General features: G+C 39.7%; 1 protein-coding gene across 1 annotated transcript in view; it reads right to left on the bottom strand.

The window, feature by feature from the left end:
* ZFYVE9 (zinc finger FYVE-type containing 9) overlaps window positions 1-18,100 on the bottom strand; it is a 36,485-nt gene that overhangs the window by 8,716 nt on the left and 9,669 nt on the right. Inside the window, exons 4-11 of the mRNA XM_086463203.1 lie at window positions 15,858-16,034; window positions 15,370-15,539; window positions 14,488-14,611; window positions 12,615-12,737; window positions 12,343-12,498; window positions 4,159-4,383; window positions 1,643-1,725; window positions 803-907 (exon numbers count right to left, since the gene is read on the bottom strand). Coding sequence (XP_086319329.1) covers window positions 803-907; window positions 1,643-1,725; window positions 4,159-4,383; window positions 12,343-12,498; window positions 12,615-12,737; window positions 14,488-14,611; window positions 15,370-15,539; window positions 15,858-16,034 — 1,163 coding nt within the window. The remainder of the gene's footprint in view (window positions 1-802; window positions 908-1,642; window positions 1,726-4,158; window positions 4,384-12,342; window positions 12,499-12,614; window positions 12,738-14,487; window positions 14,612-15,369; window positions 15,540-15,857; window positions 16,035-18,100) is intronic.

Genomic DNA, 18,100 nt, shown 5'->3' with positions numbered 1-18,100 from the left:
TGACCCTTTCTATTTTCTCGCAACTGCATCAAGAATTGACACACCTTTTAACTTCACATAAGAACAGTTCCCCCCCCCCCAGTTTATTTCTTTATTCTCACTGCTATTTTACCCAAATGCTTCTTGCAGGGAAATGGTCTCTTGAGATAAAGTGTATTCTGCTCCGATATGACAAGAATTTTTACAAATACCATTTTGCCCAGGAGCTTTGCTGTCACCCCAACTGCTGACTGGTTTCAGAACACCAAGTTACACCCCGCCCCCCCTTCAGACAGAGCACGAAATCAATCACCTTCTCCATTGCTCTCTTTCTTTATTTTTTGAATACCTTCTCACCCAGCTTTCTCAACAGCACTACATCCTGAAGATGCCGACTGATTTTCTGACACCAGAAATCAAATACAGTATTTAGACGTTGAGAGAAATTTTACCTAAAATAAACAGCAATCCAACAAATACTAAAAAAATGTTTTGAGTATGCACACTTTTCCCTCCTAGTTTTACCTCAAGTGTAAAGTTTGTCAACTTATTTGCTCAAATCAAACCAGTAATACACCTTACATGTAAACAGTTAAAAAGCTGGAAGAAAGAGAGTTTAAGAGTTTAACTAATACTACATTGGATTGCATTCTTCCTGTGGAGCCACCCTCCCTCACTTTCAAAAGATGTGTGCATCACGCATTTATCATTCGCTTTTGAGGCAGTTTTCCCTCGGGGTAGTGCATAACATAAAATTTCTTTAGATCCCAAGTCCTCCAACCACAAAGAAACTGTACACAAATGTATTTCTTACAAGCATTACCTCATTATATCTGTTGCTAGGAATTTTGATGCTGGTTTTTCTGACTTCCATATCAACCACTAAACCTTGGACCACAGGCAGTGTGTACTGGTAATTTCTGAAGTCCTGGTAATTAAAACAAGTTTTTAAAAGTTAGGCATGATGATCATCATTAACACTGTAGGTTTCATAACTATCCTAGTGACTACTAGTAGCCCCATTAAAATAATTGTAATCAGTGACTGAAAGACAGGGAGGGATGGAGACATCACAGCTTGTAACCTACATAATCAAAGTACACAAATGAAAAAACATCATCATGACTGTTAACCACTTCATTGATTTCCTTATATAGAAATTAATGTTCTCCAGCCTTGAATATCATCACTCCATGTCAGAAAATTTGCTCTCTGTGTTCTGTTACATTACTGGAGTTACTAGTTTTTCTAGCAGTGAGATTAAGTCATGCATTGAAGAGATCTATATTGAAAATATTAGCGAAGTAGGAAGAGCTAATAACTTCAGTTGAAGCGCTGTATAACCAGAGAACTGTGACTGCACACTGTAACAACTCAGCACTTCTGAGGAAGGGACCTGAGCAACTAATACACTTGTTTCAAAATCCAAACATTCTCAGGTGGCCAGGTTTTGGATGTTGATTTGGGTACCTTGTTACAATTCACCGGGTTGACGAAAGCTAACATCCAATACCAGTAACAGCAGGTAAATTCACCCAAACGCCCACTACTTCCTGTTGTCATCTTCTAAGCCTGCCAGCTACTCTGTGCAGCAGGAGTACAGTTCTCATCACATTGATCCATTCACACCGACGGAACGTGCAAACTCAGTCTCAGCACTTACTGCAAGAAGGTTCATAATCGTGTGTCCAGTCTCTCCAAACAAAGGCTTACGAAATCTGACACTAAAAAGTGGGCATGGATAAACTAGGACAAAATAAAACAGAAAAGGTCAGATTGAAATTTACAGACTGAGATTCTGCAAAAACAGATTCAAATACAATCTCCCCAGTTAAATATGCTAAGCAGCAGCAAAAGAAGAGACCATAAGACCAGAATTTAAAAAGCAAAAGGGAAGAAGGGCTTAACATTATAATGCACCTTACACGTGTGTCATGGCTCCTTGCCCACCATGCTAGAAACAACAAGAAGAATTATGTGGAATGCTTACAAGCGCCACACTGCAAGACTGAACCTCGTGCTCTGGACACTGATTGCGAAGATGACCTTTCTAAATGCTCTTCTCAGGCTACTTCTTGGAAACGGCTTCTTCCTTTTTTATGACCATCCTGCTGCTCTCCTTTAAATTCTGTGGCTGATGTGTGACATTGAAGTGCTAATACAGACTATTTTATTTTCTGTTTTCATGATTTCATAAGAACATGGCAAATTCTCTACAGGAGCATGTCAAAAACAATTAAAAGGACATTTACGGTATGTCAGCAATGCAAAATATCTGCGTTCCTTGGCTGACTTAGCCATACTTGTAAAACACCTATGATGCAATCTGAAGTGTAGCGTATGGATCTGGCTGCATTACATTATGTTGCAGCAGAAGCCATAACAGTGCTTGAAACATGACTCATGCAGTAATACATAATGCCAAGGTTTTCTAAACCCATGTTGGAAGGAAGGTTCCCAAACTATCCTCAGGCAAACACTCAGCCTGATTTCCCAAAATGCCGCACATCTTCACAGTTCCCAGTGTAGTCAGAAGGGCCTGCAGAATGCTCAGCAGGTTTGGATGATATCATCAGGACTCCCTAATAGAAATAAGCTTTGGCTTCTGCGCACAGATGCAATTTCTGGAAAGCATCGCAGCTCCTACACACGCACCATCCAGCTGACCAACTCAGGCAGTGTCCTGAGGCACCAAGAAGCGCTGAATTTCCCGTGTCTGCCACCCCGGCTGCACACAGCAGCTCAGCCATGTCCCAGATGCACTGAATTCCTTGAGCTTGAGCTGTACGTTGATCTGCAGATGCTCAGCAGGTATCTTCTGGACATGTAGCAACTCAAGAGTGACTGCTGCATCTGATCTGCTGCATATCCAGCAGTACTGGACAAATGGCCGAAATCTGACAATTCCACCAGAAAAGAGGACATATCCAAGGAAACCTGGGACACAAATGCAGCCCATTCCGAGCGGGGACTGAGGAAGTGACCTGCAGTCACAATTGTCACAGCACAAGTGAACATGCCTAAATCCAAACCACAGCTGTAGTAATGATTCAAACCCCAGCTTCCCAACATACTCAGAGCAGATACTTCTGTTTGTGAACATCAAACCATTTGTTTCTGTGCTCAAAACCAGATGTCACATGAAAAATATGAGCATCTATCTTTGTTTTTCTAAATGTTGATGGCAACAAATGCACTACTTCAAAACCTCACGGATACACACAAAAAGTTACACACCTTTAACACTAATGTTCCTTCGGACAAGTTTACCCTATAGTCCTCCTCCTCAAAAGGCAATTTTTGAAGATTTTCTTTTTCCTCTCCAGTAACATAGGCATTTTATGAAAAATTCCCAATGTTCCCTAAACATCACAAGTTAAATTAAGAAATCCCTATGAAGCATATTCTAAAACTTATTTTGTTAAAAAGTTCTGAAAAAGCTTGGAAAAAAAATTAACAGCAGACCATTTTCATAATAATTCAGATTTACAAGATGTGCCAATTAAAACAGCAGACGAGTGAGACATCAAATTTTTGGGCCATCATGGTGGACAGACTTCCAATAATATCTTTGCTCCAGTGAGACAAATGTCTTTTGAAAAAGATTTTATCCTAACTTTATGCAAATTTCATGCTAACTGCTAAAATTTTGTTCAGCTGAAACTCCCTCTCCAGCCTATTTGTTACTAGTTGCAACAGAATCTTTGCAACAAGCTGCCACCTCAGTTGCCCCTGCACACATACTGGTTTTCTTTGGAAAATGAGCGCGATTTTAAAAACCTAAAAGCAAATGTTCTTTCATTTCGGCATGGAAAGAGCTTAACATCTCAAAGGCTCTCCCTTGTCCTAACTACACCAGCTAAATCAGACTTGTTCTGCGTGTAACTGTCTTTCAGGTCACTAAATGAACTACAAACAGCTGCTCAGAACTAGATTTGTCTCCACAAAAATCTCCCTGATCAACCAGTACAGTTGTAAAAAGGCTGTAGGTCATATCACAGCCTCGGTACTGCTGTGCTGCTGGCTGGATGCCATGTGGGTATGAAACACAATTTTTATTGCCTGTTTAAGCTTGTGTGGCTTTGACAGGTAACAATTTAGGGCTGGGTGTGTGTGCTCTAAACTGCAATGTATTCTTCTGCAGAAATAATTGCAGCTAGAAGAATGCACGTTACTTACGTCTGTATTCAGCTCCAAGTCTCAACATCAGCCGAATGGGAAACACTTTAGCCCAGGGAGTCTCCCATTTCTGAATGAGGATGCCAAACAAGTACGGTGGGGTTGGGAGCACCAGGTCTTGCAGGGACTGATACGTAGCTGCAACGTACAAGAATCCTCCATGTTCTTTGCTTCCAAGGAAGCTCTGGCTGAAAAAGGAGTGTCCCAGGTTGCCAACAACGTTACCTACGAACAAAAATGCTCATTACTTCACTAGATTGAGAGTTATATCAAGAATTTAAAGTTTTTCAGAAGGAAAAAAAAAAAAAATCCATATTAAACTCACTTTGCTTCCTGAAGCACTAATGTCCATTAATCACACAAGAAACAACGATTTGCTGCACGTGGGGACTCAGGTTACCTCCTGTGCAAAAGTGCATAATCTGTTACTGAATAACTGCTGTAGACTAGAGCCACCAAAGCCATGGTATCTCTGGTTGATCCACCTTTGGTGATACATGTACTCTGTCACTGGCGGGGAGTCAGTTTTGTAGGAACACGTACACACACCTTCATTTCTGCACCTGACTGAGCCATGCCTGCAAGTGTTCCCAGGACAGTACGTACAACTATAGACCTACCACCTCCCCTGGGAAGCAGGGAGGCAGACTAGCCTCAATCATTTCTGTGATCTGCCTGTTTCATGGAGATCTGCCTGTTTCAAGTAGCAGAGGCAGGGCAATGGAGGAGATGATGCATCCCAGGGATAGCCAGGGAAGAGGAAGGATAGCTCAGGCCAGTATTGCTGCTAATGAAGTGGTACCTGCAACCTCTCCCTAGCACTACAGAATCACCCAAAGAAAACCTGTTTTCAGCATCTCCCAGGTATTCAAGGGTTTTCCACTGCAGAAGCTGCTGTGGACTGAACTAAACTTTTCTATCCAGCTGCGATTAAAGGAGAGATGTGCACCTGGTCAAACGATTAATGCCCACTGGTTGTCCTTCCATTTAGGCAAACCACTGGGGTGCCTGCTCAGACATATATAGATGATCTGGGTCATTTTAAGAATTACACAAAAGAGTGTTTATTTAATTAGTGTACTTCATGTAAGACGCAACTGAGAGAGACACAGGGGAGAAACACCACTAATTTTTACCCACATTTTTACTCTTTGATGTTTTTCATTTCCAAAACTGTTTACACTGGAATGGCTGAATGAATCTGAATGTTGATTAGATTATTATAGCATCCAATGCAGTATTTAACACCGAAGCAAAGAACCATGGAGCGTGTTCCTTTTATCAAATGACAACAACAGCATGCAAATAACGTACAGAACAGCTGATCACAATTCTCCACAGGAAGATGTGAATATTAATCGTGCTGATTTGCTCTCAAAGGAAAACACAAGTAATTTCAGAGTGTGGTTGATCACACCACTCATGAGGAATCGCATGGGTTTGAGGTACTCATGCAGACCTCCTGGGCTTCTGCAGTAATCCCAAGCTTTCCCATCCGCAGAGAGGCTGCTAAGTAGGAGTTTCTGCTCTTTCTCCACCACCTCACAATGGAGTGTTTGTATTTGAACTCAAGGCAGTGATACGCATGTCTCCAACACGCACATCAACTGGATAGTAACTGGAGGGTTTCTCCTTTTTACGCACAAGAGACACACAAACACGCAAACACTAAGTTTTAAGGAAGTAAAAACATGAGTCACAGAAGTGCAACTTTGACATCCTCAGTAATACAAGTATCATCTTCAGGTTAAGCCTCCTCTGTTTTTATACTGCAAAAGAGCCTAAAAATCATACACAAGCATTTACAAATGGAAGAAAAACAATTACGGTAGGTACAGTTTCAGCCAGCAAAGGCAAGGTTAACCAACGAGTCCTTTGAAGTCCGTCTTTCACACTGAACCCCTATGAAAGTCCCAAGTCCCAGCAGCTCTCCATGAAGCCAGTGCCAGCACGAGAATAATACAGCTATTCCTGCCCTCACTCCAGAAATGTGGCCATGCTACTTTGCATCCCTCCAGACCACCCTGGCGCAATCATCACCAAATACAGCTTCTTGCACGTGACCTTGGGACCTCCAGCTTTACATACAGCTACCGGCAGGTCTGTAAACAAAAGAACTAACAAGTAAGTTCAGGGGTTTCCTTGCCGTTCAAATCTGTGAGCACCTTAGCGGTATTTTTTTTTTTCTGTACCCACAGGGTGCTGCACAAAGGAAGTTCCCAAGTTCTCTGTTAAAAGGCGACAGGCTTCAGCAGCCCAGGCACCCCATGGCAGGGTGCAGCTCATTCATAGCTTGCCACTATCCTGCAAAGCTGATTTGTATTTTTACAGACATACACAAGTCAGAGCTGACACCACCAACCCAGATCAAATTCCAGAACTCTTACAGTGGCTACAATTTCTGTAATGCTCAGCTGAGCATACCTGATGGAAAGTAGCTACTCATCAAACTGAAGGACTAACATGACTAATAGAGCCACATCAAATGTTGTCAGCTGCTCAAAATCATTGATCCTGCCCATGTTCAAATGCATTTCACTGTCAGCCTGTGCTGTGACACTATTGCCTTCTCAGTAAATGCACTGCTAATGCAGCAACTCAGGCGTCTTGCTAGTGAGTGCAAACCAATGTATCAATTGGTGTTGACGAAAAACATTTTCTCTTATCTAAAATAGCTGCTGGCACCTTTCTATCTCAACTCCACTCATCTGCTTTTGCAGTTCCCACCTACCCTCACTAATCTCCTCTTCTTCATTTGTACTTCCTTTTTTCCTTCCCATCTGTTCTTACCCAAATAGAAGCTACAGGCCTGATATTAAAATTACTTGGTGAGCTTCTCCATTCCAACAACATGACCATAATAATCCTTTCTAACCTTAAATGTACGAAGCGTTATGAACTGCTAAACTGCACTGAATTCTGCATGCTTTTCTGAAGTATTTTCTGTGTGAAAGAGGACAGGCAAAGCGAAGCTGTATAATACCATGCAGCTCTGAGATGGGCAGTACTGCCCACTGGGATGACAAAGCAATCAGATATTTCCACTTGTGACCGATGCCAACTGCTGCAGCAGAAGGGGACGACTACTTATTTTTTCCGTTTCAGGAGACGGAGCCTCAAGACTCACACACTTGGGATGCCTTAACAGGAATATTTTCAGCCAACAGAAACGCGAAAAAAAACCTCACAGTGGAATCTGCAACTCAGCTGCAATTCAGCACTTTGCTACCATAAACCACAGTGTTATAAATCACTCCTTTTGACACAAGCAGCTTGCACAATGCAAGCTCCAATACATTACTACTATTAAGAGGACAAACTATTTGGATTAGTTAGTTGTGCTGCAATTCATTTCTTATAAGAGTATGCTTGAGCCTGCTATGTGGAAATCATATGAAGAATCAAGCGTTTTCCTACACACCTCTCTGGTGCCCTTTTCAACCAGCAAGCCCACATCAAAAAGCCTCTTTGGGCTTGCCCCACAAACATTTCTGCACTGACCAGGGACTGTCAGCCCTTCCTGCCACGTCTTTGAAGGCGGTTTCAAGTCAAGGCTCCACTGATAAGTTGCTATTATCAGCTAGACACGGTCAAACCAAACCCACTGCACTGTTACACATTTTAAACATAGAACTGTGTTTCAGAAGCTTGTATAGAGAGTGTAGCTGTCAGAAAAAACTTCAAAATAGCTATCCTTCTCAAAAGTATATAATTTCATTTACAAAATATCACAACTTTCTTTCTAAAGAAGTAATCTTGGAGTGAACAGTGAGGTGCCTTTCCTTATGTTAAGTACCAGCACCTGACATCAGACAATCGACATTATTTAGGAATGCCTTAAGTGTGCACAATGCATCTAAAGCAGCTCTGCAGGAGGTCAGTACTTACTCGCTTCTCAATTATGCTAGGTTACCCTTGACTTTAAATTCTAAGCAGCTCCATAAGGTCCATTAAAAAACCATGCTTCTATCCACTGATGCGAGTTTCTCTTCAGTCATGATCCAGGCTGTTTTGAATTCTTCACTTAGGTATCTTCCCCTGATGAACAACGTACTTTGAGTATCAGTTTGGCAATCCCTTCTGGACTCAAATAAAAGAATTTATGCCAGGAAAGGTAAAGAAAAAAAGAATCCTGCCTTTGTTTATTGCCCTCAATATGTGGTGAAGCCAGTTAGGTGCTTTTACTAAAAACAGTGAGGTTAAATTCCTAATGAATACTTCATTATCTTTTGGTTAATCCCCAGTCAAAAAGCTGGTATTAGCATCCAGTCTCAGGGAAGGTATACATACGTGGCTTGGGGAAGTGAGCTGCATCTGTCCGGCCTCACTCCACTGTCACCAGTAACAAGCAAGAACTGCCAAGTACCAAACACCATGCCAGCATCCTGAAAACTCAAGCATCCCGGTTCTGTAGCAAGAGATGCAAAGCAATATTCACCTGGGAACAACCTTGCCAGATGGATTTTCTTCAAGTGCAGATGAGCACATACTCTTTGGAAAAGCAAACTACCACACTGAAAGCCACAAAGAGACACGGAAGAGACAAGACTGTGAATGTAACTTGATGGCACAATGCATCTGTAGCAGATGCCAACACTGAGAAAAAACACATGAAACTCAGCAGTCAAAGTTCAGACCATACTCAGCAGCTTTTTATTGAAACAAATCAGCAAGTAATTTGGAAAGAATTTACTCATATTGGCAAGGAAGGTAATACTTCACTCACTATCACTGTGAGTAGCACTTACCAGCATCCAAAACTTCCTCAGTCTAGTCTGTGGCAGTCTTCCAAACAATCCCTATCACACCTTATATGACGTTTGATTTTGTACCCATCTTTCCACACTGCAGTTGCAGGGGTGTATTATTCACTCAGTTAACCCAGTCTCCCTTCACATCATCTACATGGGCTTCTTCATAAATCTGTATTAGCTACCACCTTATTAATTAAAACCAGGCTGGGTAAAAAAAATAGACAAAACTATGACTGGCACAGATCTACCCTCACCCAGAATATCCCCAAAACCAGGGTGATCACAAAGCCATTTCAAGCAGTTGCCAGATTTGCATTTTCACTACAAAAGTAACAGTAGCATTTATTGTATTCCACCAAAGAGTTGATGCACTAGGCCCTATCTGGCAGCTCTATATTAATGCCTCCAGCTGCTTCAAAGTACCCATTCAGACAGACAGAAGTTCTCATTTTTCCATTCACTAGACCTCCTGCCAGGCTTATAGCCAACAGACAAGGATAATCATGGGATTACTACTACAACAGTACAACTACTACAACCACAACAGAAATCATTAGCTTTCAATTTCAAAACAAAGAAAGCAACACAGCAGGGAGCTTGATGACAGAGGGGCCAGAGGAAAAATATAGTGATGGGAACCGAAGAGCAATTAATTAACAACTTCACAATTCAATTATTATAACTCACATGAACATAACCTATAGTGAAAAATGCCATTTTTCCTTCAAAATCTCTCCATTGTCTTACAATTGTAAAGTCCTAACACTAGACCACAGCTTGAGGTTGAGAACTTCCCGTGACAAAACTAACGATGGTTCAGGGTGGTCCTGCACCAGACTGATGCCTTACCATGCTGAAACAGGAGATGAATCTGAAGGACAAACTGTTGAGTGTACAGCCTAAATGCTCCTACTTGCATGTCTGAGGCCTGGGCTCTGCTGCCGCTGCTCGCACATGCTAGAACCATGCTCTGCAAACAGCTGACACCAATACCTAGCACAGAGGACAGGACTCGGCCTTAAGAAATAAGTTATCCTCCGAGGAAAGCAGAAATATCTGGGAAAAGACACAGTACGTACAAGTTTGTGCTTCTAGGCTTGAACACAGAATTCAAACTTGAGCAAGAAGAGCTAGTAAATAAATGTGACTCATGAAAAAAAAAAAAACACTATAGATATGGGCTTTAATTAAACAAACAAAAGGGGAAAGGTGCATTTTTCAGCTGAAAACAAAACCGAGAAACCCAAAAATTACTCCAAAACAAAATCAACATCACTAAAAGTAATTCTTGTTTCCATTCCAATAAAAAAATATTATATGTGTCTTTTTATTTTATGACTGTTTTTAAGAAAACTAGAGGAGATAAATAAAAAACATCCACAGGATTTATTTCAGTCTCCTGATGGAAAAATAAATTTAAACCAATATATTATATAATGAAAAATGAAACTGTGAGGAAGGGTTTTAAATAGTCTCTTCTAACAGGAATTCTCATTTACTCTAAACGTCTATCATCTAATTGCCAGGAGAGACGCAGCACCTCTGAAATGAACAACTTTGGAAGCGTGGCTCCATCTACAACAGCATGGAAACGGCTAACCACTTCCAAGGGATTACAACCAGCAAACTGAAACCCCTACAGCATCATATCCTATCTCTCTGGCTGAATAACATTTAAAACAGCCAGCGTTGCAAATACGCCAATATATACTTCTCCCTCTCAAACAGGCATGACTTGGAGAGAAAAAAGGATGGATACAGAGAGAGTGCATTACAAAATGCTATGGGAATTTATCAAGGTGCTATGTTCTACAGAAACTTCAGTGCGATTTGGTATGAGATAGCAACTCCAGGTGTCCAGCAACTTCTACTCCATGTCTGAAATACAACACCGAGCAAATCCTACCAAAAGAACATTACACAGTGGAATTCTTAAACAGTGAAATTTGGTTTCTGATTAAGAATTGTACAATAGTAAGCAGTCCTTTTGCACCAGTGCAACTGTAGGATATCAAATTACTACCACTAGAGCACTAAAAAATGAATTCCAAATGCATTATGTAGGAGTTATAAATTATGTATTTCTGTAGTGTAATTATACAGAACTTCATTGCAATATACACACCAAGCTGGATTTATACCTGCAATATACATATATATGTGTATACACACACATGCAATTTTTCGTATCTATCTATCCTTCTCTGAATAACATCATAATTAGAAGATAAAGCACTGCGAATGAAGTGAGGTTTGGAAAGGTATTTGTTTCCAGTGTACACGAGATCCATTATGATACATGATAATAGTACATTCTGAACCTGGCAACCTCTCTGGACAAGCTGACCTTTGTTTTATCCAGACATTTCAGGAAACAAAGATCTTTTTCATTATTTTATTGAAGTGTTGGATTCAGTCACTCCAAAGGCATTGCATATGATATGCAGAACGCTTTGTAAATGTGTTTTCAGTATATAACCTTACTGTGACCAAATTTCACCTCTGGAAAACTAGCTTTATTTTCTAATCAGTGGAACCAAATACTTGTATTTTTCTTTATGTAACAGTTTTTGAACTCTAAGGTCCAACAACAGCTAAAAGTGGAAGCCCATTTACTTAGCAAATGTAAAACATGTAAAGGTTCACATAATACAATTTTGCAACCGAGATACTAAAATTCAAAATTCAGGCATAATTTCTGCAATGCCCTACAATTCATTCCAGGCACACATATACATACATATTTGTATTACTTTGTCATACAAATAGTATCTTCCTAATGTGGAAATAGACACACATGCTGTAGGAATCAAATTAGGTGTATTTAACATACTATCCGCAAGGATTCTCAAAATTTTCTTTTTGTATTTTTAAAAAAGCTACCCTGACTTCAAGCTGAGGAAAAAAAAAAAAAAAAGTTTTAGAAGCAATGTCATCAGTGTACCCACGAGCCCTGCTGAGTATGTCACTACACTTACTGCTAAATGAAGTACAGTACTAATTTCACGTACATTAGCTGTACTCAAATTCTTACCCCAGCACTAGCAGAAGCAGCCAGAGCAGACATTCAGCAATGTTGTGACAACGAAGTTTGTCACAGGCAGAGTCCTCCTGCTCCATTGCTGTAATAGTCTATGCATGGCCTTATTGCCCAAACTTCTTTGTTATACTGGCCCTGAGAAGAAGGCTGTGAGATCTTTGGAGCAGCTCCCCAGGTTACCAGCACCTCATTAATACTTTTATTCGGTGAGATGAATATAACACTGGATACTAATAACCAGTAACAACTCAGCCCCCTATCAGCTTTGATCCTTACTCACATTTTTTTCGTTTAGCAAATGGCTATTTTTGTATAAAAGAACATAAAAAGAGAATATCTGACCCAGTACAATCATCTATTCAAACCGTTTTTAACAGAGAGCATTCCTACCTGCTAAGGCATCCCGGTAAAGTTGCACAAAATGGTTAAAGATATCCTTAGGCAAACATTTCTCATCAGGCAAACATTGCAAGAGAATGACTATCTCTGACTGCCCCACTGCATGCATGCCTTTTGTAGTGAAACACCAGCACTTCCTGTTCACATCTGCAGAGAGGAAAACGTGTTTCAGAACATCAGAATTTCATAAAAGATGCCTAAATTTCACTTATATAACATTTCCCCTCTCATACCCCAAGCCTTATTTAATAATAAAAACTTACAGTTTACTATTTTCACCATGGACAGCAAATTAGCATTTAAAACAAATACAAGAGGGTCAGGGCCACCATCCTCCAGCTGCTGCATGACAGAGATCTGAGAAGGTCTCTCTTCTACAGCATAGTCTATGAAAGAAACAAGTAAACACACAGTGAAGTCCTTAATTTACTGGTACAGTACTCTACATTATAACCAGATAACACCAATTCTGACGCTTTTTGGTCTTTTAACCTTTAAAAAAAAACCCAAACAAAACCAAAAAAACCCAAAAAACTTATTTAAGCATTGCTGGTTTGATTTGATTGTTTCCTAGGCTGGTATTTTCAAATGTCAATAGCATTTACGTGTATAACCCTTGTACATCCTTTAGAGGAGTGCAGCTTTTTTCATAAATCTACTTTTTTTGCTATCAATAGGAGGAGAAAATGGAAATTGAATTGAGAAATGTGTCATAGTATCAATTGAGATCCCAAATGACGAGCTAATAATTCTTATTTATATCACAGTAAAGCACAAGAGCATCAGTCCTGGACTAAAAACACCAACACATGGTCTATCCCTATGTCACATAACTTATACTTGCTGTGCATTAGCTACTAGGAAAATAACAGAGGGGAATGCTATATAAAACAGTATTTTTATAAGTCACAGAAGGTCTAAATCCAGTGTAAAATGGATCCCAACATGAAACTTCAACGACGTCTGTAGTGTCCCTCTATGACTAGACCCAGATGACTAGCAAATGAAAGTTTTCCATCCATGTGATTATAATCTACTCTGCATTTAAGCTTTAAGAAAAAATAATTACACTGATGAAAACAGATTTGGAAAGAAACATATCACCTTTCCAGCTAAAATTATCGAGAAAGAAAGGTAATTTTGCTTTCCAATGTGAAAATGTTTTTGGAATCTTTTTAAATAGAATTAGAATATCAAAAGTAATATGCTGCAAAGAAAATCCAGTATGTGACAGCATATGAAACAATATCAATTTAGCATACAAATTACAATTTATGTGAGATTATCTATGTAAATGCTGCAAAGCATCCTGTAGTTTCACTCCCTTTTTTGTGGAGGAGACTGAATTATCAGGAACCCATATGAACAGCTAACACAGGATGGAACAGATTTGTTTTGAAATTAAACGCTGCTCACATTTTGGTTTTGACACTATCCTGCATTAAAAGGTTACTTCCAGTTTAGCATTAGAAATGCACTGTATCAGCAAAATATTTAATAGGAATAAAAAAATCAAAGATGAAAAAAATAAGTTAACTCAGGAACATATTAAAGGATGTCATGAATCAGACTGTGGAAAGCAATTATCAGATAAACAAATACATACATTTTTTAATCTTTAAAAATTAGTTTCAATTTTTTGAATCCTCCTCCATTTGGATACTCTGGAAGGGGACATCACAATTACCAAAAGCTTTGCTGTGGGCCAAGACGTGCAACAGTGCTGCTGAATGCAGAGCTCAGGGATGCCTCAGATGGAGCGGATGTTCCAAGAGAATTTCAGAGGAGGGAAGCATGAATATTCATAAGGCTAATTAAAATGTATCTCTGCGTGAAACACTCCCCACAGTCCGATTAGTGAAGAAATTAGCACATATTTCTGGACTGAAGTTAATTTTCTTTTTGCTTTGTGCTTCACTTCTTACAGTAATTTCACTGCAAGACGGGGTTCTTCCTCGATGCTATAAGGATCAATGGTGCAAATGAATGTCACAACATTTAGCCACGAGTACTCACTGTGAATTTTTTCAAATATTCAGTATATTGCCAGCACCTTATTTTTAAAATAAACACAGTAACTATTAGGTTAATTGCAACCTGTAAGTATAAAAGCTAGCTGTCAAATTATCCCCTCACCTCCTTTTACTCCAGTGGAGATGAGAATTGGAGGAAGACCATCTTCAGGAATTAGATTCATTGCACTGCCAACAGGACTGCCAACCTGAGTTATATTTCCCGAGAATACAGAAGCATTATCAGTCTATAAGAAGCAAATGACAAAAAAGGACAACATTACAAAAGTAATAATGATAAGAATGTAAGAGTTGGGTGACTAGATTACCAGATGCAGGTGAAGGAGTCCGCATCTGCTGGAGAACCAGAAGCAAGTAATTTGTCTCTTTAACAACAGATGATCATGCGATGACTCCTGTATGTGAACTACTACTAAAAAGTCTGCTTAGACAGAGACCGCACCAACCTTCTCTAGCATCACATAGACCCATTTCTTTACAAAATCTAAATGTACCTACACCCATCTGGACTTTTTGCAGTCTCAATTCCACTCCTCAGGGTATGGTGGATTTAATGTTGTTAGATTTTATCTGCACTTTCCTGTGTACATCATTTTATGAGAAGTGTCAAAGTATTTTTCTGCTTTGTGCTATGACAATCTTATTGTTTCAAACACCTTACTGACCATGACTCAGCTTTTTTTTAAAACATGCATTACACAAATATCCTTCATACACAGGCTGTACAGCGAAACACTTGGAACCCACCTAGCACACAGCCTTCAAACATTGCTTAGTGCTCTGCCCCCTAACAGTTCATTTCAGTTCAAAACATATGGTTGCAAACATTAAAATAAGTGAGGACACTTGCTATACAACATATGAAGACAAGCCTCAACAGATTTCCTAGATCAGTCTTACCGAAATCACCACAGAAGCTAATTTACTATTCACAACCAAAGCAAGCATTGTATTTTGGGTGGTGAACAGCGTAACATTTCCTTACTTCTGCTGATAAAGTGTTGTTGGTCACGGGCTTTGATGGATCGCGTGACACTGCTAAGGTTCCTGTGGAAGTTGTCCCAGCCACTGTCAGTTTTGCTGCATCAGCAACTTCTCCATTGGGTAATATTCCATCAGCAAACCAAACACGCCTTTGTTCTCTAGGTTGAGCCACTAGAGAGAATATAAAAAATAGGATTTAAGATCTCACAGCAACATTGACTGGAAAATTTGAGTACAGAAGAGCAAAATGGAAAAAATCAGTAAATAGAGAAACGTGGACTGGAAAGGCCTTAAGACATCATCTAGTGCATTTCCTGTGGCAGCATCATGTATAAACACATCTGCTGAGAATAGTTTACTTGTTCTCAAAAACCTGGGGGCAGGAATATCACAACTGGCATTAGCTAGAGTATTTGGAATGGATGAAGTGCAGATATTCTTTCCAAATTCTTACTACAGGTAATTGAAAGTAAAAATAAGTACTCTTACCTTCTGCTCCAGGATGCTTTAAAACTCCCACAGGTACCATGACAGTGGGAGGCGGAGAGCTCAGGGCACCCGAGGCCTGAGCCTGCTGCAAAGGAGGGATAGTAGAACAGTATTCAGCGGGATTGTTAGGGTTAGGACTCTGGCTTGAGGCACTCATCATGTTCTCCCAGGCTTGAGCTAAAGCAAACAAAGAACAAGAAACATGAACACAGAGGAAGGTATCTAACTGTCCAAAACACTGTGTTAAGTTCTCAGCTACAGTAGGTATAGACCCTGCCACCTTCCAAAGACCATCTCTCCTCCTTTATTTAAAAGCCCAGGAGATTGTAATTAAGCAAGAAAATCCTTAGCTGAAGGAGAGACAGCACTGGTCCTGTGCAATAAAAATATCGGTTCATATAGAAATACTTTCTGAAAATTGTAATAATACTCTTTGAACTCAGTGATGTTTAGTTCCTCATGCTTCATTCTGTTTCCTCTTCAAAAATTTAGCTGAGAGCACTCAATTCTTATATATATTTACATTTATCACACTATATGGACAGATGGACATTCCGATTACAAATGTTTTATAACCTACAGGACACTTGAGCAGCTTTATCTTTTGTCTATGAGAAAAAGCACCTTGCATTTCTTTATATCCAGGGCAGAACAGTACAGACCAACAACTTATATTCCTAACTACAAAAAAATCGTTATGCTATTAATTCTGACAATATGATTTGAGCCTTAATTCAATTGCCCAAACAATAACACATAACACTTCTTTGTCAACAACCACCACCACAGGGAAAGCCCTCCTCTAGCTAGTGAAACAGACTGTATCTCCACAGTACTACTACTTTTTCATCTGTAAGGAAGGCCTGTAGCTATGCAAGGTAGCAGAAAATTCATATGTATGCTTGCACCTTCAACTGTATTAGTACGTTTCAAATAACCGCATTCCTCTAGCCAGGCATAAATATCATGCCACCTAAGTTCACAGAGCAGCTATAAAGCCTGAACAAATCATGTACATCTTTGGGTTCCTTCAGCTATGAATTGTCAGAAAACCCAGGTGAAAATAACAAGACCAAAAAAACCCAAACAGAACACAACAGAACATAAAACCCCTCCTGTTTCCTCCCAAAAGCCTATAAAACCAAGAGTGAAATGCCTGCCAATGGAAAAGATATTAACACTTCCATTTGAGAAGATTAATTAAATTGAAGTGTTTTTTTAAACAGTAAATCTGTATTCATTTACAGTATAGGTCCTGAAAGAAGGAAGTGTTAAAAATGCACAAAGAAAAGTTACAGCTCTAGGATGCCTTTATTAGAAAAGTCATAGCATGGTAAAAGGGTATTTTTAAAGCCTTCTCTAAATCAAGCAAAGTGCCAACTCAGCACATCTACCAATTGAAAATACAGTAAAAATAGCATTGGAAACTTATTACACTGAGCCTGGCCATGGACAAGTGCCAGAAAACATCAATCCTCCCCCCACACCCCACTGAAACACAAACCAGACACTGAGCAACCAAATGAAATAACTACTTTTAAAGTGCGATTCCTACCCCCAGTTCCAAGACTGTGCAAAGATTAATGCTAAACCTGCTGCACTGAGTGGGGAAAAAAACCCAAAACTGTACTGACAAAGAAACTGCAAGGATCGGGAGCGATCAGATACGATGAGGCTACAGGTTAACTCACCAGTAACCAAAAACATCATCACAAAGAACTGCAGCAAGGATAGAAAAAATGATAGAAACAGAGAGGTAGCCCAGGGCAAGTACACCTAAGTAGGCGGGTAGCACTCCCCCTACAATAAACCAAGCAGTGGTGTCACTGTTCACTGCCATTAATGTGTATCTGTCTTGGCAACAGGACAGAAAGGCTTTTAAAAGGAAATCATTATAATATGATCAATTTTATTATGCCTTTTTACAAGAAGATGTCTAGTTTCAACTGAAATATTTTCAGATTCTTCCCTTTGCCCAGATGAAAACAAATCCTACTCACCACCAGAAGGAGCCAGCTGGTTTTGCCAGGTGCATGTGTAATTCCTTGTTCTTGTACACCTCAAAATGTGCTAATTTTAGCACCCCTTCAACATCATCATCAGGATTTGGTTTTAATTTCTACATATCACAACCTACAATTTCTTGTCACACATTTGGCCTACAGTAAAGAATTATTAATAATTAAAACCTACCACTGCACACTGATTAATCTTTAATCTTTTTGAAACAGAGAAAATATTCC

The sequence above is a fragment of the Leptosomus discolor genome, chromosome 3 (genome assembly GCF_034619465.1).
Source record: "Leptosomus discolor isolate bLepDis1 chromosome 3, bLepDis1.hap2, whole genome shotgun sequence".
NCBI classification, from domain to species: Eukaryota; Metazoa; Chordata; class Aves; order Leptosomiformes; family Leptosomidae; genus Leptosomus; species Leptosomus discolor.
This window is presented reverse-complemented; position numbering and strand designations above follow the sequence as displayed.